The sequence below is a fragment of the Lupinus angustifolius genome, chromosome LG15 (assembly GCF_001865875.1).
Source record: "Lupinus angustifolius cultivar Tanjil chromosome LG15, LupAngTanjil_v1.0, whole genome shotgun sequence".
NCBI classification, from domain to species: domain Eukaryota; kingdom Viridiplantae; phylum Streptophyta; class Magnoliopsida; order Fabales; family Fabaceae; genus Lupinus; species Lupinus angustifolius.
The window spans coordinates 17559079-17584086 of NC_032023.1; the positions used below are offsets into that span (position 1 = coordinate 17559079).

General features: G+C 35.6%; 2 protein-coding genes across 7 annotated transcripts; one reads left to right on the plus strand and one right to left on the minus strand.

Moving 5' to 3' along the window:
- Positions 1166 to 7179, plus strand: LOC109328679 (sulfate transporter 1.3-like). Of its 5 annotated transcripts, none has more exons than XM_019562251.1 (15): positions 1168 to 1294; positions 2723 to 2851; positions 3057 to 3424; positions 3875 to 3923; positions 4025 to 4232; positions 4382 to 4562; positions 4774 to 4839; positions 4943 to 5060; positions 5191 to 5303; positions 5402 to 5528; positions 5750 to 6036; positions 6146 to 6336; positions 6609 to 6694; positions 6825 to 6901; positions 6993 to 7179. In XM_019562251.1, the coding sequence occupies exons 3-15, from the start codon at positions 3086 to 3088 to the stop codon at positions 7134 to 7136; spliced, it is 1986 nt and encodes a 661-aa protein (XP_019417796.1). In that variant the 5' UTR covers positions 1168 to 1294; positions 2723 to 2851; positions 3057 to 3085; the 3' UTR covers positions 7137 to 7179. The 5 variants fall into 5 exon arrangements, with proteins under 5 accessions (XP_019417800.1, XP_019417796.1, XP_019417799.1 ...); XM_019562254.1 differs by having other exon boundaries at positions 4943 to 5056; positions 5187 to 5303; XM_019562253.1 differs by having other exon boundaries at positions 3070 to 3424.
- Positions 11760 to 24767, minus strand: LOC109327982 (acetyl-CoA carboxylase 1-like). 2 transcript variants are annotated; one of them, XM_019561195.1, is made up of 32 exons: positions 24480 to 24767; positions 23296 to 23667; positions 22736 to 22942; positions 22494 to 22655; positions 22192 to 22284; positions 22004 to 22099; positions 21752 to 21925; positions 21286 to 21379; positions 21016 to 21203; positions 20889 to 20939; positions 20771 to 20810; positions 19862 to 19986; positions 19665 to 19781; positions 19490 to 19564; positions 19341 to 19397; positions 19115 to 19219; positions 18957 to 19043; positions 18685 to 18876; positions 18422 to 18610; positions 18207 to 18317; positions 18033 to 18119; positions 17776 to 17952; positions 17309 to 17386; positions 17080 to 17202; positions 16636 to 16905; positions 16091 to 16434; positions 15706 to 15943; positions 15244 to 15599; positions 14937 to 15150; positions 14522 to 14698; positions 12232 to 14388; positions 11760 to 12100 (listed from the first exon to the last, which is right to left on the minus strand). In XM_019561195.1, the coding sequence occupies exons 2-32, from the start codon at positions 23641 to 23643 to the stop codon at positions 12044 to 12046; spliced, it is 6789 nt and encodes a 2262-aa protein (XP_019416740.1). In that variant the 5' UTR covers positions 23644 to 23667; positions 24480 to 24767; the 3' UTR covers positions 11760 to 12043. The 2 variants fall into 2 exon arrangements, with proteins under 2 accessions (XP_019416740.1, XP_019416739.1); XM_019561194.1 differs by having other exon boundaries at positions 23296 to 23674.

Here is a 25008-nt window from a genome sequence, read left to right on the forward strand (position 1 = left end):
TTAGGGTTGTTTTAAGTTTATCATCGGTCTTGAGTTTGATGGAGGATTAGAATGCTCTTATATTTTTTTTAAACCCATTAACCTATATTATTGACGAATAATTTATGTAATAATTAATGGTCTTACTTGGCTGGAGGATGCTAACCTACAGGGAACACTGTTGTCAAGTGTGTTTAATTCTTTGTCTCGGTCAATCACATATTTTATATCAATAAATAAATAAAAAATAAAAATAAAAAGTAACTCTAACCTGCTTGAAACATATAAATGAATATCATTTATCTTAAAAACTTGTCTCAAACCATGTCTTAGTGTTACAAATTGAAGACCGCATACAGTTGTGGTGACCACCACAACCACATCACATTGCAATTGTGTTTTGATATCGAATCACAATGATATTAAAAATATTTTTTACTCACAAAACAATTTAGACTACAAAGATTGTAATCCCATCCCAATGGTCCAATAATCACAGTTATATTAACCATAATTATAATCGTGACCACAATTTAAAACACTAACGTGTATGAAATTTTAACCCGTAAGAAAAATTAATGTTAGTTTTCCACTACTCAGTTTTTTTAGTAGTGGTCACAATTTGATGTGTGGGTTGTACAAAACAGAAAATAATATTTCGTGGGAGAATTTTAAGAATAGGGTTTTCTCCATTATTGTTGGCTTTGTACCTATGTTTTGTTACACACATTCTCGCCAACCAACAGACCAAGGCTTGTCCTTCAAGGTTAACCATTCTTAAACTAAACCTAATATTATGGTTTGATTCAAGAAAGGGTGAACTGAGTAGGTAAGCTAGTATTACTATATATGCACTCCATGCATAATTGCATATTGTTATGGCCATGGATTCATCGAACCTGGACAATGATGGGGTTCTTTTGTTTGTTTGTTTGTTTAATTTAAGTGCCCATTTTCCATGCACTGCTGAGTCTGTCTTCTCTATTTATGGGCTTTCACGTTTGAAAAATAAAAAACCAAATCTTTTCAGAAGGACACGTGAGAACCATCCATTGTTGAAAGAGTGCAAAACCAAGTTGTAATAACTGTTTAATTCCAGGGTACTCTCTTTATGTGTATATAATATATCAGTACTTTTTCTTAATCTTTCACTTCTTGTGTATTCTTTTTAATATGTACTTTTACTCAAATCGTGATAGGGAGATGAAGAGTTAAGGTGCATTTGTGAAAACAGAAAAGAATACTTTTGGTTTTGGTGTAATTGAGATCGATCCTCCACTATTAGTGGCTTGCATGAGAAGCGTAAGAAGGATAGGTAAGTTACGAGTGAATTTTATACATTATTCTCCAACTTTATGATTTTGGAATGAGTTTTATAATTATTTCCAACAATTAGACATGACACTTTACCTATCACGTTTCTATATGGTATATATATATATATTGTAACTTTTGAGCATCTCTTATTGCTAAAGAATTGATCTCTTTTAAGTTGCATGATTATCCCTCTAAATAAGTGTCGTTTTTAAAATCAAACCATTGACTTAGTTTTTCTGATAGACGAGAATGCTCATTCATGTGTCATATTTTCTGTACAAGTTCCTTTCTTTTTTAAATTGATACCTAGTGATTCATATTTCATAACTCATGTTCAAAGGGTTAAGATAATTCAAAGTTTTGGTCCATCTTATTCTGTAACAAGGATGGGTTCACATTGTTACCAGTTTTTTCGTGCACCTATCCCATATAAAGCAAAAGTAAACGCTGGGAGCTACATTCATGATAACATGTGCTACTAATTTTAATATAACATAACATATGATTGATTAATTATTGAGCTTTACACTATTAAGCATCAAAGTAAATTGTTGTTTCTCTGTTGGACAGTCAATACGGTTTTGTTTTTTACTTTTAATTATTTCAAATAGAAGGACTTTTCTGATTTTGGGTTCTTTGAATTTTATTGAAGTTTAAGATTTTGATTCCATTATAGTCTTTTTTGAGAATGACATGTTTTATGCTAGGGGTTAAATTCACGGCTATGTTAGAATTAGAGTGATATTTCAGAATTTTGTATCTATGCTATTCTAAAGTGAGTGGAACTTTTGCATGAGATTAACTCTTCCTTCTAGACAGAGAAGAAAGAGACACTAACTCATACTACTATTCATTGGAAACAAAGTTTCACAATCAAAGTTCCTTATTATAATATTAACTGAATTGTCAAACTATCTTTTGTTTATACAATATATCTTGGTAGTGCTCTAAAAATCCTAATAAAAAAACCTTTCGATCAAATGAGTTATGAGTCTTGAGATTAGACAAAGAAACTTATAAGCTTAGAATATTCCATACTCAAAAACTAGTATTTCCAATGCATGATTGTGGTACACGACGGAGGTTTTAACCTCTCTCTATCTCTTTATTGCAATCTCTTTATTGCACTTTATTTGTGTTGAAAAAAATGAAACATTTCATTGACTTCGGTTTTCAAATAAGCAGAAATTAAAGATTGTCATATGGTTTTAATAAATTGTGTTGTACATTTATGACATTGCTATATGACTATATCACCTTAGGTACTTAAAAAAATTGCACAGGTCGTTTGGTAAGTTTGAAAATTATGCATTGTAGTATTTGATTGGGATATTTTTGTTGTATTTATGTTCACACGCTAATTTTCTTATCTATTACGGTTTGAGAAGGTTCACACATTAATTTTGTGTCATGTTTTCTATTTCAGCTTGAGAACATTGACCTTAAAGTTCGAGTCCTTGGAGTTATATATAATCCAATAACTTCAATAACTCTCTACAACTTCAACCTGTGACCATTCAAATATTCTGTATCAACATATATCCCTTCCATTTAGGTAATTGGCTTAACATTTGACAATTATTTCACTTAATAGGATCTGTTTTATCATCACTTTACATCTTATCAAATTCCATAATTGAATTGTATACTATGTTGTAACTTGTAAACAACATATATGGTAGTAGATTTTGCATGCAACAAAAATTAACCATATTCTTGTGATTCAATGCTGCAATTGAGACTTCATTTTGCACTTGTAGGAGGTATATAAAGGTGAAGGGTATTGTTAATGTCTTCAATGGGCCTTCCTGCTACTGAAAATCTTCTTGAAACAAAAGAGATAAATGAGAGAAGTTTTTCTTCAGATGGTAAGGCACATCATCATATTTACAAAGTGGGAATTCCTCCAAAGCAGAACCTCTTCAAGGAATTCAAGGCAACCATAAAAGAAGCATTCTTTGCTGATGAGCCTCTAAGACACTTCAAAGATCAAACTAAGTTGCGAAAGCTCGTCCTCGGTATCGAGGCCATATTCCCCATACTTTCATGGTGTAGAACCTACAACCTTAAAAAATTTAGAGGTGATATCATATCAGGTCTAACTATTGCAAGTCTCTGCATCCCTCAGGTATATTTGCTCTAACATGTCCAATTTGAGCTTTTAACTAATTTAGTTCTGATCATGAAGCTTGGCTTGTCACTTATGTTCATCCAATTGATTATATTTCATGTCACAAAAATTATTACACTGTATAGTGTTATATTGTTTAATCTCTCTTTAGGCTTAGGCCCCTTTATTAAAAAACAAAACGAGAAAATAATTCATGGCAAATGCTAGTATATTAGTATGCATTCACTTGCGCTTTCTTTCTTATGCATCGGTCTAATTTTCACCCTGAAAACTCCTTATTATCCCACCTTATTGTCACCAAATTCCACAAATACAAACATTAGCTTTCATGAGTCAATATTGGTCATGTTCTGATCTTTTTGAATTTATTACATTCAAAAATGATACACAAATTAAAGCAATGACTTCCTGAATATATGAGATTTTAATGTTTGGCTTGGAAAACAGGATATTGGATATGCCAAGCTTGCAAATTTGGATCCACAATATGGACTATGTAAGAATCTTGTCTCTAATGAAAAAGCTCAAATTGTTCCATGTGTTTTGTTTGGATGGTTGAATGAGATTTTGTTAACTTTTCTTCTACTCCTTTTGCAGACTCCAGCTTTGTTCCACCACTGATTTATGCTATCATGGGAAGTTCTCGTGATATTGCTATTGGACCAGTGGCAGTGGTTTCTCTCTTGTTGGGGACATTACTTAGTGATGAGATTGATCCAACTAAGCATCGAGAAGAATATAGGAGACTTGCTTTTACAGCAACTTTTTTTGCTGGGATCACACAAGCAACACTTGGGATTTGTAGGTAAGATACCCAATACTCTAGATTATTATTTTTTTGCATTTTTCCAACCACTAATGTTTATGTTATATACATAGCTCCAATGAATGTTGCACTGCTTATAATACATCAAGATATGATATTATATTATTATGTATGGTTTTGTTAATCAGGTTAGGATTCTTGATTGACTTCCTATCTCATGCTGCTATTGTGGGTTTTATGGGTGGTGCTGCCATTACAATTGCCCTTCAACAACTTAAGGGTTTCCTCGGCATTAAAACCAAAAAATTCACAAAAAAAACTGATATTGTCTCTGTCATGAAATCAGTATTTAATACAGCCCATCATGGAGTATGCTCTCTCTCTCACACACAATTTAAAATTACTAACTAGAATTGTGTACATACAAATATGTTATTTGTATAACCCACATCAACAACTTTGGTGCGTGGGGTTGTACATATAACACTGATGGTGTATATATGCAGCCACAAAATTGATTCATAATTATTCCCCCAACAAAACAAAGATGCATATTAATGTAATGTTTAACATGTTGCAGTGGAACTGGCAAACTATACTCATTGGAGCTAGCTTTTTGGGTTTTCTCCTAGTGGCAAAGTTTATTGTAAAACACTAAACCACTATCTCATTTCTCTATTTAAAAACCTTAATTGGGTAGTTATAATGGCACATTTTTTTTCTAATTATGTCATGTTGTGTTTGATCAGGGAAAGAAGAACAATAAATACTTCTGGGTGCCAGCAATTGCCCCGTTGATATCCGTTGTTCTGTCAACATTTTTTGTATTCATAACCCGCGCAGATAAGCATGGAGTGGATATTGTAAGTGCAAAGATTTCCATCCTGTATATATCAGATTATAATTCAGCATTCATATGATTAAGTAATGATAAGAATATTATAATACTAATTGCAGAAGAACTGAATTATTTTTCTTTACTGATATGTGAAGGTAGGACTCATAGAGAGAGGGATCAATCCTTCATCTGTTGACAAAATTTATTTTAGTGGTGACTACCTTAGCAAAGGTTTCAAAATTGGCGTGGTGGCAGGCATGGTAGCATTGACTGTAAGTAGATATTGACACCCTAATGCCTCTCTTAAATAGTATATCACCATAAGTTTGTGCCTATAGTTCTAATTAAACCATAACTTTTTGGTTCTCAGGAAGCTGTGGCGATTGGAAGAACATTTGCGACTATGAAGGATTATCAATTAGATGGAAATAAAGAAATGGTGGCATTAGGAGCAATGAACGTTGTTGGTTCAATGACTTCTTGTTATGTGGCAACTGGTAAGCTCAAACACAAGAATTTTATGACTCGTAGCGTATCGAAATGAGATGAAGTAGAATGTATAAGTTATGGTATAAACTGTCAAATGCTACCTAACTTATTTTGGTCATTAGGTGCAAGTTTAAGACAGATGTAATTAAATTGCATAGTCATTAATCATGGAAGTCATATAGTTAGACTAATTATTTTCGCCTCTGATCGACCTTCTTCCTTCTTTCAGGTTCATTCTCTCGGTCGGCGGTGAATTTCATGGCTGGCTGCCAAACTGCAGTCTCAAATATTGTGATGTCCATAGTAGTGGTCTTAACCCTGTTTTTCATCACTCCACTTTTCCAATACACTCCAAATGCCATTCTTGCTGCAATCATCATTTCTGCTGTAATCGGCCTTATCGACTTTGAGGCAGCAATATTGATTTGGAAGATTGACAAATTTGATTTTATTGCTTGCATGGGAGCATTCTTTGGTGTTGTTTTTATCTCTGTTGAGATTGGACTTCTAATAGCTGTAAGTACTAATTAAGGCATAGCTATCTTATGCTCTAAAATAAAATAAAAGTAGTTTCTCATTCGAATTGTTGACATGGTTAATTGATTCTATTTACATGTTGTTGTAGGTCTCAATATCCTTTGCAAAGATCTTACTACAGGTCACAAGGCCTAGGACTGCTACACTGGGTAAGATTCCTAGGACATCTGTCTATAGAAACACCCAACAATACCCAGAAGCTACTAAGATTCCAGGTGTACTGATTGTAAGAGTGGATTCTGCAATATATTTTTCCAACTCCAATTATGTTAAAGAAAGGTAAACATGTATTCCTACTTTATTTATATATGGTCTAGTGGTGTAAGACCCTGCTAGATTCCCAAGAAGACTAAAAAGTCAATGTTTGATTCTTGGGAGCGACACTTGTTGGGAGGAACAGCTACACATCCCGAAATCGATCAGTTCTTTGAGGGGATAAAAAATATATGGACTGATTAGATTTTTTTTTCACACTCTTCAAATGAAACTGAAGTGAAACAAAATCTATAGAAGTTTTTCTGACACTTATGAGCTATGATCTAATCTTGCAGGATATTAAGATGGCTGATAGATGAAGAAGAACAAGTAAAAGGAGACTATCAAACAAAAGTCCAATTTTTGATAGTTGAAATGTCACGTGAGTAGTGTCTCTATTATCGCTTTGTTTTAGTCTTATTGATTTTCCTTGAGTATGAACTTTATTTTCAGGTTATTTTACATTTTATTTACTTAATAGAGTGTGTGTTTTTTGTTTTCTTTTGTTGCAGCTGTGACTGACATAGACACCAGTGGCATCCATGCCCTTGAAGAGTTATATAGAAGTCTTCAGAAGAAAAGTATTGAGGTAATTAAGCATATATAATGCATGATTTATCATTACAAACAAAAACACATAATAAGTATATCTTACCAAGAAGAGTTGCTTGTTTTCACAGCTTATTCTTGCAAATCCTGGTCCAGTAGTGATAGACAAGCTTTACACATCAAATTTTGCAAACTTGATTGGTGAGGACAAGATCTTCCTAACTGTAGCAGATGCTGTTGCATACTGTTCTCCAAAGATGGCTGAAGATCCTTGAATGAAAACTCTGAAGAAGTTGTTGCCTTAATTCCTTGGGAGGAGGAGAAAATGGGGTGAAACCTGTGTAAAAGATTGTATTATATAGGATTTTGTATTAGGTTTAAACAGTTAAATCATTTAGTCCGGCAAGTGACTTTATCTATAATTTTATTTATAAATATAGAATTATACATAATACAATCTTTTATATAATCAATGATTATCTATCATTATATTGATGAAGTAATATTTATCGATGAGAGTTAAACAAAATATTAGAATTGTATTTCTTTTTTTTTTAAATATTAAGTAAACCGTTAGGTTCACTTTTCGGATTATTCTGATTTAACATGGTTGGACCAGAATTTCCCTGATTCAAAGTAATTCAACTCCTCATTCACTTATAATTGTAAGTCATAATCGATTTGAAGTCTAATCAGAAGTCGAACCGTGGATCCAGTCCACTTCTCCCAACATTAATTGAAAGATGACATAGATATAACGTCAATACAAACATTTTGTACAAGTAGAAGTTAGTGGCCTATCTCATATTGCTACTTAATCCTCTTGTATCCTTATGATAAAGTAGCAAATAAGAAAGCAAAAGAAAAAAAAGGAACTAACCATTAACTCCCCCTGTTTCTACTGGAATGTTTTAGAATCTAAATGTATGAAGAAATATACTTTAATCCTATTATAAGAAAAATTATTGATCTTTAAATCTTTTCCAATATTTTGCTTATAGTTGTTCTTAGCATCTTTCTATCTCTAGAAATTAGGTTATCTTAGCATCTATATCTCTGGAAATTAGGTTAATTTTCATTTGATATAGTCGTTGTACCATATTTCTAATTGTCTCCTCTACCAAGTACCTAAACGGCTAAATCAGACCATCTGAGATATAATTTTTCCATCTTTTCTACAATAGAAATAATCCAAAATTTCTCCCTAATGCATTATTTTTTAATCATATATCATCTAACATGTCTACTTATCCAACGCAACATTCTCATCTTTACTATATTGAGTTTATTATCTTATTAATATTTTACTCAATAATATTTCGTCTCATATAACATTTAGGTCTTATAATTATGCCATAATTTTTTCCATAAGATCGAGTTGCACATTTCCGTACATATGACACTTCATGCATTCCATCATTTTATTCATGCGTCATTTTGCATGATTGACCCAAGATAATTAAATCTAGTAATATGATATGATCTTAATCATTTACCTCTACAGTGAGGTTTGTTTGTCTCTTGCTAAATTTACACTTTATATATTTCATCTTACTTAGATTTATATGAATGTCATGACCAACAAGGCGTTGGTCAAGTGGTGTAAGGTCCCACTGGATCCCCGAGGTTGAATGTTCGAATCCTGGGAGCGAGACTTATTGGAAGGGGCAACCACGAACCATAAAAGAGATTAGTTCTTTACCCAAAAAGGTAAAAGAATATCTTTCGTAGTACCAAAAAATATGAATATTATGTGCTTCCAAAGTTTTTCTCCAATCTATAGTTTCTTATTTAATTCATTTCAGTATTCTTCAACTATGACAATATGATCCACAAAAGGAATATATTGTGGTACCAATTGTTCTCAGATATGATTGATAAGCATATCAAAACTAAGGTAAACAAGTAGAAATTAATATTGATCATTATGTACTTCTATAATATTAAGAAAATCTTCTAAAGCTTCATATTTTCATATCAGTCTTAACTCCATCATATATTAAGAACTACAATGCTATATGTAAAACTTCACACTACATCTTCCAATTGATGTTGGTTTTGTAAACAAGTTGAGATAATGCTCTATCTATCTATATCCATATAATTTTAACAATTTAGATTTTAAGTTATTTATAAATATTTTAAAAAATCTTTTCTTTTTCACGTATTTTAATATTAGACACTTCAGTGATAGACAATGTTTCAACCTTAGAAAATATATGACATGTATCTTATTAAATCAAAAGTTATTCGAATGTCTTCGTGTTGTACAAACATCATTTTTGTACGAAAAAGTATTGGAATCATCCCTCTCCTTCTCTCATTGATCATTGTTCCTATAACGCCAGATTAATACATAGAGTAAGCAGAGTTGGTAATTAGTGATGAAGTAAAGCGTATCTCAATATCAGATTTGAATACTGTAAGTGTAAGAGGGGAATCTTTAAACAATTGATATAATTCCAATGTCTACGTGATTTATGGGGACTTGGGAAGCCGAATGCATGGTTCCAAACTGTCAAAATTATTTTTATTAAACAATGTTTGATTCATGATGGATTAATCAATACGATGAAAATTTTAAGTTAACTTCCATAATAAAATATTTCTAAACGTTAATTGAAAAAATGAGACTTTGTGGCTTTGTGCAATCTTCTATACGGACACGTCTTTTGTCCGAGATATATCACTTCATATACTCTTTTATTTTCATTATTCAGATAAAGAGGACAAGGTGCAAAAGATAATGTATAAAGAAAAGTAAATATAAGAGTTGGTTATAAATATAAGAAAAGTAAATGTGAAAACTCGACCGTAATTCAATGTTCAAAAGAGACGTCCTTGAAGAAGAAAATGAGGGTGTGATTTAACATTTAGTCCAAAAGTGGGATTAAGAATTAAAAATAAAGAAAATGATGTATGCATACGAACAATATAAGACTTTTTGAAGAGAAAAAAAAAGTCTCAAAGTCTCTCACAGATGAGTAATATGGAAAAAATCTCATGTTATAAATAGAGGTTTTCTTTCATCGTTATAACTTGCCCCAAGTTGAATGTGTTTTCATTCAACTTTTTCTTTCTCCCTCCTATTTTCAGCCGATGCATTTCCGGCAAACTTCTCCCCCATATTTTCAGTCGATGCATTTCCGGCAAACTTCTCCCCCTTTCTTTTCGTGGCACTAAGAATTGGTGGGTATTTCGAGAATTGGCACTGTTAGCCATATTGTGGGAATGTTGAGAATTGACATTGGTAGTCATATTGTGGTGGGTGTATTTAAGATCGGTTCTTACAGTGCAGTAAGAATTCGATAACTGGCTGACTCACAACCAGGTCGCTCTCTTTAAGACGTTTCGTGGCGGTCGCTCTCTTTAAGACGTTTCGTGGCACTGCCCAAAATGTACAAGCAGACTATCAACCACGCCATCCATAGGATAAAATAAAACAGCTCATATCTCTGTTATCGAATTCTTACTACACTGTAAGAACCGATCTCCCATACAACCACAATATGGCTACCAATGTCAATTCTCGAAATTCTCAATATAATAGCAGTGTCAATTCTCGAAATACCCACAATATGGTAGCATTTCCACGGTAAGAAAGGGGGAGAAGTTTGCCGAAAATGGATCGGCGGAAAATATAAAGGAAAAATAAGAAGTTAAATGAAAACACATTCAACTTGGGGCAAGTTATAATGAGGGGAGAAAACCTCTATTTATAACATATTGCATGGAGAGGGATCCACTTACTCTGCATCCTACCATCAATTCTAGGGAAATCCAATTGTTTGAATTAGTTAGTAGATCTAAACCATAAATGTCCATAAAATTGATAGATATGATGAGGAGTGAGTTCAAAAAACTTACTCTTGGAATAAGTGAATCCCTATGATATTGCATATATATTACCCTCTTTAAAATCTCACTAATGATTTTCAACAAACCATGTTCCAACATATTGCATGGAAAGGGATCCACTTACTCTGCATCCTGACCATAGATGTCCATAAAATTGATAGATACGATGAGGAGTGAATTCAAAAAACTTACTCTTGGAATAAGTAAATCCATACGATATTGCATATATATATTACCCTCTTTAAAATATCACCATTACCTTTGACCATATTATTATCCTATTTAATAAACTAAGGAGCAGTTGAAATGATAACATTGTTGAAAAAAGAGAAAATGATTTTGGGATGGTCCCTTGAAAATAGGGGTATGCTATATGTTATCCCAATATCCAATTTGTTCTAGACTAACATTGACCGAAAATTATTACATAGATATAGAAAATGGAAGTTATGCTAATCTCTTATATATTTAATTGTGTTGGTCCTGATATAATATATGATACAGACACAATATGAACAACTTGTTCAGACCAACAAATCTCTTGGATGGTTACAAACTTACAATCATCAATAAAGGATGAACTACCTCTAGATTTTTGGACAATTGATTTGAGGGATGCTACATTATATATCGGAGGTGGTTTTATCAAATATATTTGGTAAATAGAAGAGTGTATATATGTGCATGGTTATGCTCAGCATGTTATTCCACTGAGTTGTTAATCCATTTAATAGAATTTCTATAATGGAGAATCATAATGATAGAAACTGGTGCAATGCTGCATGCTTTTCTTTAAGAAAAAAAGAAACCTCTAGATTTGTTTTTTGCATATTTATTCTGTAATGAGGGAAAGACAAGGTGCATCTAAAATAAACTTTCATTACTTATAGTAGCAAGAAACAAAGTGGTGAATAGGCTTATAGCTAAATTATTATTGTGATACCTATTGGTGTAAATATGTTGAGCTCTTTGTGAATTGAGTTCACCTTGTTAAATATTCAATGAAGCTCATTCTTTTAGCAAAATAAAAACTTCACCAGTGGCAAATGCACAATTTCAATGCATAAATAATCAATATTACAAATTATTACACATTATTCAGATACATAAAAGAATCAACCAACAAGCAGAAATAAGGTGATGCTGCATGTTGTGATCATCTGAATGCATAAATTAAATATCTAACCATGACTGATATGATTTACACTTCGAAGCAACTGATCCCTAATGTGAGGGATGCTGCTGCTTGCTTACCCTTTGGGATAGCAACACTCAATTGTACAACTACAAAGGGTACAATTTTACATAGCCGCATTATTGCAATCTAACCAAGCACTTTACGAAGTTCATCGGTTAACTTCACCCGGCTTGATGGCTCCAACTGCAAAAAATATCAAATAATCATCTCCGAGTTTCAAGATGCAATGAAGCAAATAACATCAATTTAATGTAACCACCGAAATAAAATAAAATAACAAACTGGGAATGTAATGAAAATTGAAGTGCTTTTACCTTGCTTAAAAGGGCAGCAAGGCATTGGGGTAGAGCTTGCAAATCTAGAACCGAGTCACCAATATTTGTTAGTTGAAGCAACACTTTCTGGGCACGCAATTCCTTTAGTTTATCCTCATAGTTTGCAGGATTATCCTTCCATCTGAAGAAGGCTTCATCATCCAACCATGCATTTTCGCTATCTTTAGCAATATCAGAACTCAGATACAAGTTCTTGAGCAATTCCAATGCGGATACATGTGACAAATGGTCACCACCGGCAGCATCTCTGACACTGTTGATCAATGTCTGCTCACCAATTCTCCTGTTAAGTCTGCGGTAGAAGACAGCACGGGAGTTACCCCAGTCCAGAACTTCCCTTACTACCCCCTTTGCAGCCATTCTGAAGGAAGTATCATGCAGTTCAGCGAATTTGGTAGCTATCTGGGTATACACAGGCAAAAGCTGTTTCTCGCGTGACTTAATTTGCTGTTGTAGGGATTCGATGTTCACAATGTCCCTGTTACTCTTGGCCTCCTGAAGTTTTGCCTTCAGAGTTATCAGCTGTTGATCCAGTCTACCCATGCACTCCAACAATTCTCTTGTTCTGAATTTGATCTCAATCATCCCTTCTGGCTCCAGGACATTGCCTTTAGCTGTTCGGTCGGCATACATTTCAATGTGGTCTGAATTGATTTGACTGTCAACAACAACCCACGCCCCACCACGGAGTTCGCCCATCATTGGGATGTATACAAATATGGGTTGCTTGTATGTCCTAAGGTTCTCTACAATGGTTGAACCAGCCTGAAGAATTCCTTCAAAAAGATCCCTCTGCCCACCTGAAAAGCCTCTCCAATTTGCAAGAATGAAAAGTGGGAGCTCTTCTCTGTTGAAATCCAATATTGCTTGGGCTGTCTTGGTAGCAGAATCAGGAAACCACACTTGTCCAGCTTGAGGAACAACCCTCTCATGAGAATCAAGCTGGCCTGGATCAGCAGGTATTATTTGCATTACCGTTTGTGTTTCTACAGCAACGATTCCCACAGGAATTCCTCCAAGTTTTGCCCTTCCTGTAACAACTGTCCTTGCCCATCCTTCTAATGTCTCCACAAAACTGTCCTTGTCAAAAATGCCTCCTAGCCATCTTCCATTACCATCCACAGTTCCGGCGATGGCAGCACGAGGATCACATGAGTTTTCTGGCAAGTACTCCACTTGTCTTTCTGGAGGATCAAGGGACTTTACAATGGGAAGCTTACCACCTACATGAGAAGGAACGTAGCTAAGCCACTTTAAAATAGCGGAAACACCTTCAAGGTCATCCGAAACTGTAAGGTGAACAACTCCATTAGTTGCCATGATCTTAGGTCCACCAAGTTGCATATGGGAGCTGTATACCTCACGACCAAGAAGTTTATTTAACGCTGAAAACCCGGTAAGAATTATGGGCTGATCAAGCCTCTGTATGCATCTCATCCCGAGCCTGGCAAGATAAGCCCCTATTCCGACAGTCCTGCCAGTCACATATGTCAATGTAAAAGTTTCCTTGTATGCCCTTGAATAGGCACCAGCAATGGCACCACTACCACTCAAGTTTTCGACCCCCAGGCCATCCTCTTTCCCAACAATGGTGTCTATGACCCATCTGGTTTCTCCACTTTCAAGCTTTAATTCATGTGCTATCACTGATGATTCAATCCGAGCGTAATCCTCAGGTGTTAAATATACATACTGAAAACCATGCTCAGGTCTAGATTCCTCAGACCAACCAACTTTGAAACAGGATTTGACTTCCTCGGCTACACCTAAACGGGCACCAGAGTTTGCTGCTAAATAAATTAAAGGTAGTTTTTTCGCACATGCAAGATCAGTTACTGCACGGAAGAATGCATCTTCTCTTGGGCCAAAAGAACCAGCCTTGAAGGTTACATCATTTGCTACAACAAATATTGTCCTTCCAGATGGAAACTCGGGGGTACGCATTTCCATTAACCAGGCTACCATGCCAACATCATTCAGTCCAGGAGAACGCTCCACAGTAATAAGAGGTGTACCCCAACCACCTTCTTTGTCAGCAAATTTAAGCTCTGTTGCTTTTAGAAGATCTGTATCTTTGGCTCTTTGAAATGCAGACTGCTGGATTGCCCATGACTGTTCCAAGGCTGTTTCAAATGCCTGCAAGAATTATTTCTCCTCAGCAAATATACTTTCACTAAATAATGAAGTGTTACACACGCACGTAGATGCCCACACCAACAGACAGAAAACAAAACCTACCTTTCATCTAAATTCATTAAATAGCACTTACCAGGGGGAAATCGTAGCAGTATGTGGTGCTGTTCTTTCTTGCTGAAAGACGTTTTCGGTCAATAACTCCCAAAGATTGATAATTTTCATTTACTGGTACACCATGCAGCGGGCCCTTTACACCTACTGAACTGTATACCACTTTATGAGTGCTGGTATCCTCCAATTCTCGGTATATCTGAAATTATATAAATTCAATGAAGTCAATATTTACAAACAATTTATAATAATCCTTTCAATACAGAAGCTGACAATGATAATTTATTGCTCTCGAGTACAAGCAGAACATTAGGTTTTCCTTGCATATATTTTTAGAATTAGTTTGCTTCTCAAAAGGAACTTTTGATAAGTTGAGTGGAAAATTTTTGGCATGCAAGGAAGCTTTCCCTTGAAACGTTTAGTAAATAAAGACTTACATGTACAGTGCAAGTATGACCCGTCACATTATTTACAATAACCCTCCAAGCACCATTTGCCTGACCAAAGGCTGCCATCCAGAGCTTGATTTCCCACACAACAACTCCCAATCTATGCATCCTTACACCAACAGAAGAATGGACTTCATGTGCCAGTCCTTCTAAGATTGCCTCGACTGTTGTTTCTTCTTGGCCAGCAACTAAGTCAATTCTCCTGACATTATCATCCAAAATGTAAGACATGGATAAAAGCTACTTCATGATATGCTAAAAGAATATATATGGATCACTATGCAGCCATAATTACTTTGGATAAGGCACAAGATCATCTATTTGTTGCTGACGTATGATATATAGGTACATATGAGCATGTTCAGATTTGGTATTGGCATTGTGTGCATTAAGTTCCAACTCCTCCATCGCAGCCATCAAGGACCTAAAAATGCTCCTGGAAGTGAAGGACATAGCCAATTGGGTACGAGATGTTTCTGCATCCAGCCTTTGATACAAAGAGAACCCTTCATTTGTGGTTGGTTGTCTTAGAAGTGTACGAAGAAACATTCTTTGAATTGGTTGTGGTTTGTTATCCACAACTGTGTACAGGTGCCATTGACGATCTCGAGATGGGGTATACCGTATATTTTCATAGGCTTTAAGTTTGTCCTATAAACAGACAACATGTAAATAAGTTTAAGATCTAGCATGCAAGTGAAATTTGTTTCTTTCATACAAAAGTAAAACAGGGGACTTGAACCATGAACTAACTAACCAATTCAAGATAAATGGACAGTGGAGGTTCCAAATGCCGCAACAGAGGCTCCTCCTCATAATAGTGTTTTTCTGCTGACCAGTGAAAGGAGTGCCTCACGGGTGCACGCCCTTCATCCCTCTGTATGATACAGCTAATAACTCCAACACCTGCAGCTCGTATGGTGGAACCCACTTCTTCATCTTTGAGAAATTTGGCTAACTTTTTTATTCTTTCTTGAGCCTGATCCTCATCACCACTGCACAACACCAAAATGTTTCTTGTCAAGAAGACATTGGATGTTCTGATTAGTATTTCAACACTGATGTGTCAACAAGAACACACACGAACATGCATTTTTGGTTCAAACTTCAACAATAAATTTAAGGAGTTCAAAAAACAGTACCTGTCTTGCAGCAAACTCATCTGGTTGTTGATACCCACTAGTGCAATATGCATCATATTACCATACTTAACTGCTTCACCAGAACCATTTGTAATATTTGGTTCGTGTAGGTTACTGCTTGCTTCTCTTAGCGCATCACTTATCATAGCAGGTAAAAATTGAAGAGATTTAATTATAACCATCACTCCCCATTTCTTCCCACTGTGTTTCTCCACCAGTGTTTTTTCTAATATTTGGTTTTCGACCCCACTGTTCCCTTCAATGTACTCCTCTAAGAACTCCCATGAAGCAATAAGACCAGATCTGTTCCACTGCATCCTGACACTCCCTTTGACAAGATATGGCTGACAGGACATACTAAAGTTAGAATTTAGAAATGACACTCCCTTAAACAAGAAATGGATTATAGCAGTTATGAAAGTTCGAAAACCATGTAACAATCCCGTTGATCCCCCCACACACACAAAAATAAAATAAAAATTATAAAACAAAAGAAGAGCAATAATAATTAAGTACCAAGTAATAGCAGTAAAACTTATATATACCTGGTAGAGCCTGCGTACATAAGTTTCCACAACCCTCCTTTGAAGGGTGTGATCGCTGTGATCAAATAAACCCACAAGGGCATCTTCAACTGCCAAAGGAGCACTCACAAGGTCCTCCATTCGGTCATTAATGGCACTCTTCCTCTTGGGAGTATCGATAGTTTCACCATCCTCGGTGAACATCTCTAGTTCAGAAAGACTTCTAGCAATGCTGGACCGCAGTTCACTCAATTTAGTTTGTTCCAGAAGTTGACTTGCCTTAAGAGCCAACTGCATCAGGATAATTGCGCATCAGATCTCTGCTCAAAATGCTCCATAGACATTAAAAGTATAATCCACAAGATGGAACGAGAAGCAGATAATAGAATGGTATCTACTCATAACTCTCTTCCAGTAGAAGAGACAAAGCGAGATCTAACAATATAACATGATGAAATGTCCAACCTGAGAATAATTTGTATGGTTGAGTTGAGAGAAACGGATTAGTTGATCCCTGTAGGCAGCAGGGTTAGGGTAAACCAGTTTATCCATGAGCTGCAGTATCAGCTTATTTTTACTCTTCACACCCTGAAACCCATGAAATGCAGTAAGTATATTATATAAATGCCATATAATGTCAACAAGAAATCAAGGAAGCAAAACACTCTAACTGAGCATGTTATAAAGTATATACCTGATGAGAGAGCACTATGTCTACAATCTTCAATAAATCTTTCTTATATTGAAGCCGGAGGCGTTCAATTACATCAGCCTAGGAATGAAAGGAAAAAAGTTATGAATATTCTGGAACTCAGAAAAGTTAAATGATAAAGAAAGCATCTTTTGTATTAGAAGATGTGCATAGTTAGTTCCTAATTTAGATGAAGAATGTAAATGAAGAAACCTAAAATGTGGTGACTAGTTTTGTTTGCAGCATTCCATGACAGTACAACAAACAGTTTGATTTTGATTTAGGTGAAGAAAGATTTCAAAATGGTCAAGTGGCATCTAGTAAAAACTAAAATTAATAAGGTCAAAAGACAGATTCTTTTTAAGTTTTACATCACCCGCCAAAAGTGTTCTGGTGAGAAGTCTTGGAAGTTCATCACAGATTATATTACCCATATAATATCAGAACAAGAAATCAAATATGATACTAACCAGTATATTATCACTAAATATTTCTTCAACAAAAAGATACTCTTCAAAAAGGGACTGAACAATTATATGGGCATGGCTCTCTCTTCCACCATCATAAGACTTCACAAGACTCAGCAAAGGTTCGACTAATCTTTCTTGAGCTCCTTTTTCTTTGTCGGGACAAGAGGAAAGATGAGCCTGAAGCGCAAAACAGCACATGAGTTATTCATGTCAAAGGGGGGAAATCAGAATGAGAAAATCAAAGAACAGAAACTCACTTCAAGAATTCCCTTCAATAATTTGGCAGGGAAATCAACAATTTGTGTGCTTGAAATCCTCTCGAACTCCTTATATTTTGATTCCAACTGAAAAACCACATAGTTCAAGGTCATCTCAGATCACTGTTTAGATGTTAAACCAGAGGAGAAAGCTAGCAAGGTGTGTCCCCTTACCTCGCTTCTCAGATCTTTGGGAAGACGATTTGCCAGAACTGCGAAGCACTCTTGCCATTGAAGAAAAGGCAATTCAGGACTATCGAGGCAATTGAGCAAACTTTGTACAACCTGAGATAAATATCTAACTCATTAATAAGACAAGCATATACAAGTCTGAGAATGATAATAATAGGATTTAAATTTTAATGAATCCAAGTGAATAATTTGCTCACATCATCAATATTGTGCTCGTAGCCAGCAAGAATCATGCGTGCAGAATTTAAGCTTGCAGCACATTTCTGATGAACTCTACCAGAAATTGCAGTAGGAGGGCCCAGAACAGGGAAGCTCCCATTGAAAGGTTCTGCCTTTCTTACAGCTGAAGGATCATCAAGATCAAGCCTTGCTATAAGTTCACCAGCCTACAAAAGACAATTCTTTCTTAATCTCTCTTTTAATTGAAGCACTTGTACTTTCTTTGTGTTACACTATATACCTGCATAGCTTGACCTTCAGACATTTTGAAATGAATAATTCCAGAAGCAGGCGAAAGAAGAGGCATGCACATCTTCATGACCTCAACTTCAGCATATGGTGTGTCAGCATCAACATGACTGTCATCTGCAACCAAATATCTCATAAGCTTGCAAGGAGTCTCCGCAATTAACTTTGATGGATCATGATCATTCTGCATATAATAATAGTTTAGAAACTTGTCTCGGACACAAGGGGGAAAGAACTTTGAGGTAAAAAATTAACTTGTTATACCTGAAGCAAGCAAGTCCTTCCATCTATTAGAAGGCGGGTCCCAGCTGCTTCTTCCTCTGCATATATTATATGACTGTTTCCATTCAGCTGTAAGAAGTGGAAACTAACAGTTAATAACTCGAGAATGAGATATAGAACAAAGGGCCATATATACTTGCCTGCATCAGCAAACCTCCATCACGTAAAGTATGTATCTCTGCTTCTATCTCTGATTCATTCATTCTCAATCTATAACTTCCAGACCCTCCTCGTATCATGTCAATCTAAAAAAAATTACAAGTACAAATTACTGCAATTGATCATTGCCAATAGCGGCATATGTCTCGAAAAGGTAGGGAAACTGCACAAAATGTCCATCAAATTGATATTTATGACAATACATACCGTGTATTTGCTTCCTTCTATGTTCAGGGACACTTGAGCATGGACAAGAGACAAGTGCTGCCATATTATTAACAAAAATCAGGTCACTAGAAAATAAGAAGAGAGTTTAGTGCACTACAAACCATATATTTCACCAATTTAGGCTCTACCTTGGGAGGGATTTGTCCCTTTTCAAGATAACCAACATAGTCAGAAACCAAAGCTGCACTGCAAGCAGAAGCTTTCTGCATTAATTGGAAACAGCACAGGTCATGAATTCCACAATATGAAGCTAACAAAAGCGTAAGGAGAAAAGAATAAAAGATGAGGAACAAGTGTACTTACATAGAGTGCCCCTCCAACAACAGAAAGATACCAGGGAGGCCTCTCTGCTCTAACCCGCATTGCAATTCTACTGTCCAGCCACCCCGTGTGAATCTTGTTATCTCTGTAGTCTGAAGCCTGAGATCAAGTATTGTACTAATGTCACTTCTGCACGCTGAACACTTCTTTTAAAATATGTCAATATGTGAATAACTTACATTCAGAAGATCAATGGTGTAATCAACATTGGTACGAATTTCTCCTCGAATTTGAATCTCCTTTAGACCCAGAACCATATTTGCAATAGCTAAACCCCTAGATTCTCCAAAAGCAAAAACATGCCCTGAAGTAAAATACATGAATGTAAGAACGAGAGAGGAATTATACCATGCATAATTGACACCGGACATTTCAAAACTCACCAACCGTGAAGTTCTTATTCAAATTACAGAATAGAAGAATCAGTAGTTCTAACTCATTATCACAAGTTCTCATTAATTCTGAGAAATTCTTAAGTAGACACGATATTTTTCCTTATTTGCTTGCTGCTGATTAAGGTCATGCAATCCGGGTTAATTATATTTTCCATAATATATATATATATATATATATATATATATATTGAAGTTCACAATGATGCTGTTTGCTACAATTTCTGCCTGCATCTATGCTATTTAGACTGAGAGAATCATGGATTTTTCAACAAAAGATGAGGAATTTTGAGAGTTTAGTCACAGCATTCAAAAATGATTTGAAATGCAGAATCTTTGGTCATTGTAAACATATAAGGAGGATGCAATATAGACGATTTCGAGTGGTATAGGGGTTAATATAGCAGGTGAATGATTTTTATGTTGTTAAATTGTAAACACACAGGAGTGTTTCGTGTATTGATGGGGATGAAAATCTTGAGTTTATGTTAGGGCATAGGAACCCTTCCTAGAAGGTGATCTATCATTTTCTTTTGACTTTTCTTGGCCCTTGGTTGTATGATTGATTTGGTTTGGTAATATATTCGCACTTTCACAGTTTACCTACAACAAGTTCACAATGATGCCTTGGGAATTTGAAAATCAAGAATAGCTAATATTTTAGGGGAAAAAAATTTATTAATAGTTACTACTTACCAAACTGAGAATCTGAGAATTCATGGATTCCTCCTCCAGACTGCAAACATATAGTTGAAAAATACTTAGCGTCCCAAGATTGAAGGTACACCCACATATGAAGGAACATAAGACTTACCTTAACAGAGAAGTATGCCCACACATTTGGCTTGCTTTTAAAGCTTAGCTCCTGCACACATATTTTAACTCAGTAAAAGTGAATGAATGAAGTAACAGTAAGATTGCTGTTGGATTTGGTAGTTAACCTGCACTTTCCCGCTTGTAGGCTTAAAACCATCATCGGGGTCCTCACTTGTGACTCGCACAGCCACGCAATGACCTTTTGGCCTTGTAGATTCTACCTTGTCAAAATCAAAGGGAGTAGCTAAACCTGATGTTTTCCTCCAAGCATCATTACCCCCACCATGTTCCACCCCATAGAAACGCCTTACCTCTGTTAAGTGATACACATTTAAGAAATGTAAGAAATGAAATCAGTGAGCAAGAAAGTTCAAATAATGTATCTTAAGTTGTACCTGGAATTTGCCAGAGAGGGATACCCATCCCAACGGCAACTTGTGCTGCTGGCAGATTTATCTCTGCTATCCACTCTGTAACCGGGTGCTCGACCTATATAAGAATTAATTGCAAAACAATCAGCTATATTTGTGAAAAGTATTAGAAAACATAAAAATAAAACAGGGTATACAAACTAGGAAGAGCTATCTTCAAGCATTAGAAAAAATTATAAAATATCTAAAAATACACAGAAGCATTATGCAAATAACTAGTTAAGCTCAAATGCCTATCTCACTTGCAAAATCTAAGCATTATCATAAAACATACTGCAATTTTTGTTTCTATGTCAATAGAACAAACTATTATCTGGTATACTAATCAAAATCATTTGGAGAACCAAACTCAAAGGGAAAATTAATCAAGTCATAGGAAAGAGAAAAAAGAACTATGGTGTGGGCAAAAACCAAGGTTGTCGTACAACACCTGTAGTCGAGGGTTCAACTCTAAAAAGTAGTACTCGCCAGTTTCCATGCTATAAAGATACTCAACAGTAGCTGCACCAACATAATTTACAGATTTTGCTAATCTTCGAGCTGCCTGTTCTAGTTGTTTCACCGTTGCCGGAGGAGCTACAGTAATGGGGCCCTCCTCGATAATCTGTTACAGATGAGTGATTAGGTTATAGTGACATTCATTTCACCATGGCAATTCGGTGTGATACAGAAATTTCCGAACCTTTTGATGCCTCCTTTGAATACTGCAATCACGGCTATGCAAAGCTGCAACATTTCCATATTGGTCACAAAGTAACTGGACTTCTAGATGCCGGCTCTATTTCGAAACAAAAGAGATCATCAGAAATGCAGAATATGATCGAGAATCCAACATGCCCATTCAGATCAAAGCTCAGTGGATTATCTAACCTGGGATGCAACCTTCATTATAAATATAGGTGAGCCTGGAACTTCACCTTGAACTTGCTTGAACAATGCCCTTATTTCATCATCATTATGAACCTGGAATATTCAAATGACTGTTAGTGTCTAAACGTTGCCAAATAAATCACACAATAATAAGGTTGGCGCAAAGTTTCTCAGCATTGTAGATATTTATCCGGTTTTCTGTTTGAAATAATTTATAAATTCCTGGAAGACAAAATTAGCTTTCCTAGATTAGCTGCACAAATGCTACAAGGTTTTCTGAATGCTAAGTATTGATCGCAAACCTTTCTTATGCCTTTACCACCACCACCCCAAGATGCCTTGATCATTGCAGGGTATCCTACAACTTGACAACTCGCAATTGCTTCTTCTGTAGTATAAACACATGCTTCCCGATAAATTTCATCGGGGATGGTAACCAAGCAACTTTCAGGAGGTATTTTCACCTGTAAGAAGAAACCTCGGAGTTCAAAAATTGGGCATCCCTTACAAAAGAAATGCACAACAACTGGAGAATGAAATTTACATGAGAACCACTCCATGGAAGGGTTGGCACTTCCGCTGCTTGAGCAATCAACGACGAACCAATTTTATCTCCCAATGCTGCCATAGATACAGCAGGAGGACCAAGAAATTCGATTCCTTTTTCTTTCAATGCATCAGGAAGCTCAGGATTCTCTGATGCATGACCCCAACCAGGCCACACAGCATCAACATGAGTTATCTCAGCCATCTGGGGATTATATTGCATACGAGTCAGCAGGTATTAGAAGTTATATAAGTAAAAAAACATTACTGCATAAGCACTGAAATCATTAAAATGACAAGAAAAGTGAAGTAAACTATAGGCAACAGGACCACGTTATGCACTACATATTTTTATCAACTGTATATTTCATGTCTTCGGAAGTAGACATGTGTTAAGTTTCCTGTGAAAAAGTCTAAAAATATGTTTTCTTCTTGATGACTTTCAAATTGATACTTTCATCAAAAAGCAGCAAAGTATAAACTGGTAACATCCAAAGTGATAACTTCAAAATCGACAATTGCTTAAGGTGCAAAACCTCGAGGAAAAAATTCACACACCTCTACAATAAGCTGTACATTGGCATAGTTATTGTTATTGGTCCCACCAGGTACTTCGACAAATTGATCAGCTATTCTAATATGTTCTGCATTGATCCTCATGTCCTCTGGTGTAGCCATGGCAACCAACAGGATAGCCTTCTCTGTGCCAAAGGTCTCATAGGCCCAGCTCCTAACACTACGTATAAACTTGACTGCTGCCATTCCATTGTTTGCAATCAATATGCTATGGATTGGTTTGTTTCCCCCAAGGGCGCTGCAGAACTCATCTACTTCGGATATTGTAGCCGGGTGCCTATTTGGTTGTATACCATTTATGTACCCATTCCCACGGCCAATGCCAGCCATTATTGTTCTCCTTTTAAGTGCCTCCTATGTACTGCAAGCAAGACATAATAGATTACCAGCAGCTCAAGACATTCGAAACTCAATTAGAGTATTAGACATTAAGATTTATTCTTTTTCAATTTAAATTGCTTGTTCACTAATAATTTCTGGAAGTTTTCTTTAGAAATTAGTGATCTAGCTTCTTTTATAGAAGAAAGAAGCTAAAGATAAAGTAATAGAAAATTCATCCCAACTTTTAGTAGCAAGATTGACAATAATAAAAACAATGGACAACAAAAAGTTGTAAGATTGTGTTTGGTTCAACATATATGGACTTGGTAAATAACTCCAATTTAACAATCATTCTGAATTGTGAGTGATATGATGTACTCATTTAGGCAAATCAGGGTTCCATATGTAAAATTCTATTACAAGCCCAATCCTCCCAAACCTACAGCTTTTATTGTGAGATATAAACAGCCAAACACAGCTTAGAAATTCAGTCTCATTCTCTCTGTCTCAGATAAAGAAAACATCCGTTGCAAGCAATAAATAAATAAAAAACAAAATCACTTGCGATAATAAGATTGCGTCCATATACTTACACGTGCGACCCCACTAAATGGGAGCCTCGTGTTCACCCTTTTCCCAATGACAACTCACACACTAACTCCTTTTCAATCAATTCAACTCTCGACCTTGCAATTCAGAATCTCGAAGAATGTGTCAGCTGGCCCACCGAAAAAAGACAACTTTTACAAAATCTAAACCAATTCCAAACAATTGAGGACAAAAAAACAAATTATAAAAACCAAGCCAAAAGATCCAAAGTGAGGAAATGGATCACAAGCACATACCTTTGCAACGGAAACAATGCAAGAAGAGATGAAAGAATAGTTTTTTAATATAACTTTCAAATGGGTTTGTGTTTGGGTAGAATCACAAGGAGAGGTTGGGTTATAAGTGAAATAGTGGTGATGATGAAAGAAAGAGAGAAGAAGGATAAAGTAGGTAGTTAAGTTGATGAGGTTTGCAGTGAGGTAGGTTTGGTTTTGGATTAAGGCTAGTGGGTCTATTCAATGAAGAATGCACGTGGTACCTTCCTCTGCCACACTTCTTTGTAATACTATTGGAAATATAGTAGTAGTTCCCACCTACCCCCTTCTCTCTCTTTATGGATGACGATGATGTTTTTGGTGTCATCATTCAATTCAATACTATAAAAATATATATGTATGATGGTGAAGATAAAAACATTTCCAAGATTAACCCATCAAAATTTATACCAATTCACTTTTCTTCTGTCTCACTTTGGCAGAAGAGTAATTGAATTCAGACTCTCGTATCATAAACATTAATCTTACCAAAGGATTTGCATCACTCACT

Coding starts and splice junctions, on each gene's coding strand:
- LOC109328679 (XM_019562251.1), top strand. CDS start 3,086: ATGTCTTCAATGGGCCTTCCTGCTACTGAAAATCTTCTTGAAACAAAA. Junction 5,529..5,749: donor TTCTTGTTATGTGGCAACTG/GTAAGCTCAAAC, acceptor TCCTTCTTTCAG/GTTCATTCTCTCGGTCGGCG. Junction 6,337..6,608: donor TCCAATTATGTTAAAGAAAG/GTAAACATGTAT, acceptor CTAATCTTGCAG/GATATTAAGATGGCTGATAG.
- LOC109327982 (XM_019561195.1), bottom strand. CDS start 23,643: ATGGCTGGCATTGGCCGTGGGAATGGGTACATAAATGGTATACAACCA. Junction 18,877..18,956: donor GAAGGACTTGCTTGCTTCAG/GTATAACAAGTT, acceptor TATTATATGCAG/AATGATCATGATCCATCAAA. Junction 17,953..18,032: donor TATTGAAGGGAATTCTTGAA/GTGAGTTTCTGT, acceptor TTTGCGCTTCAG/GCTCATCTTTCCTCTTGTCC.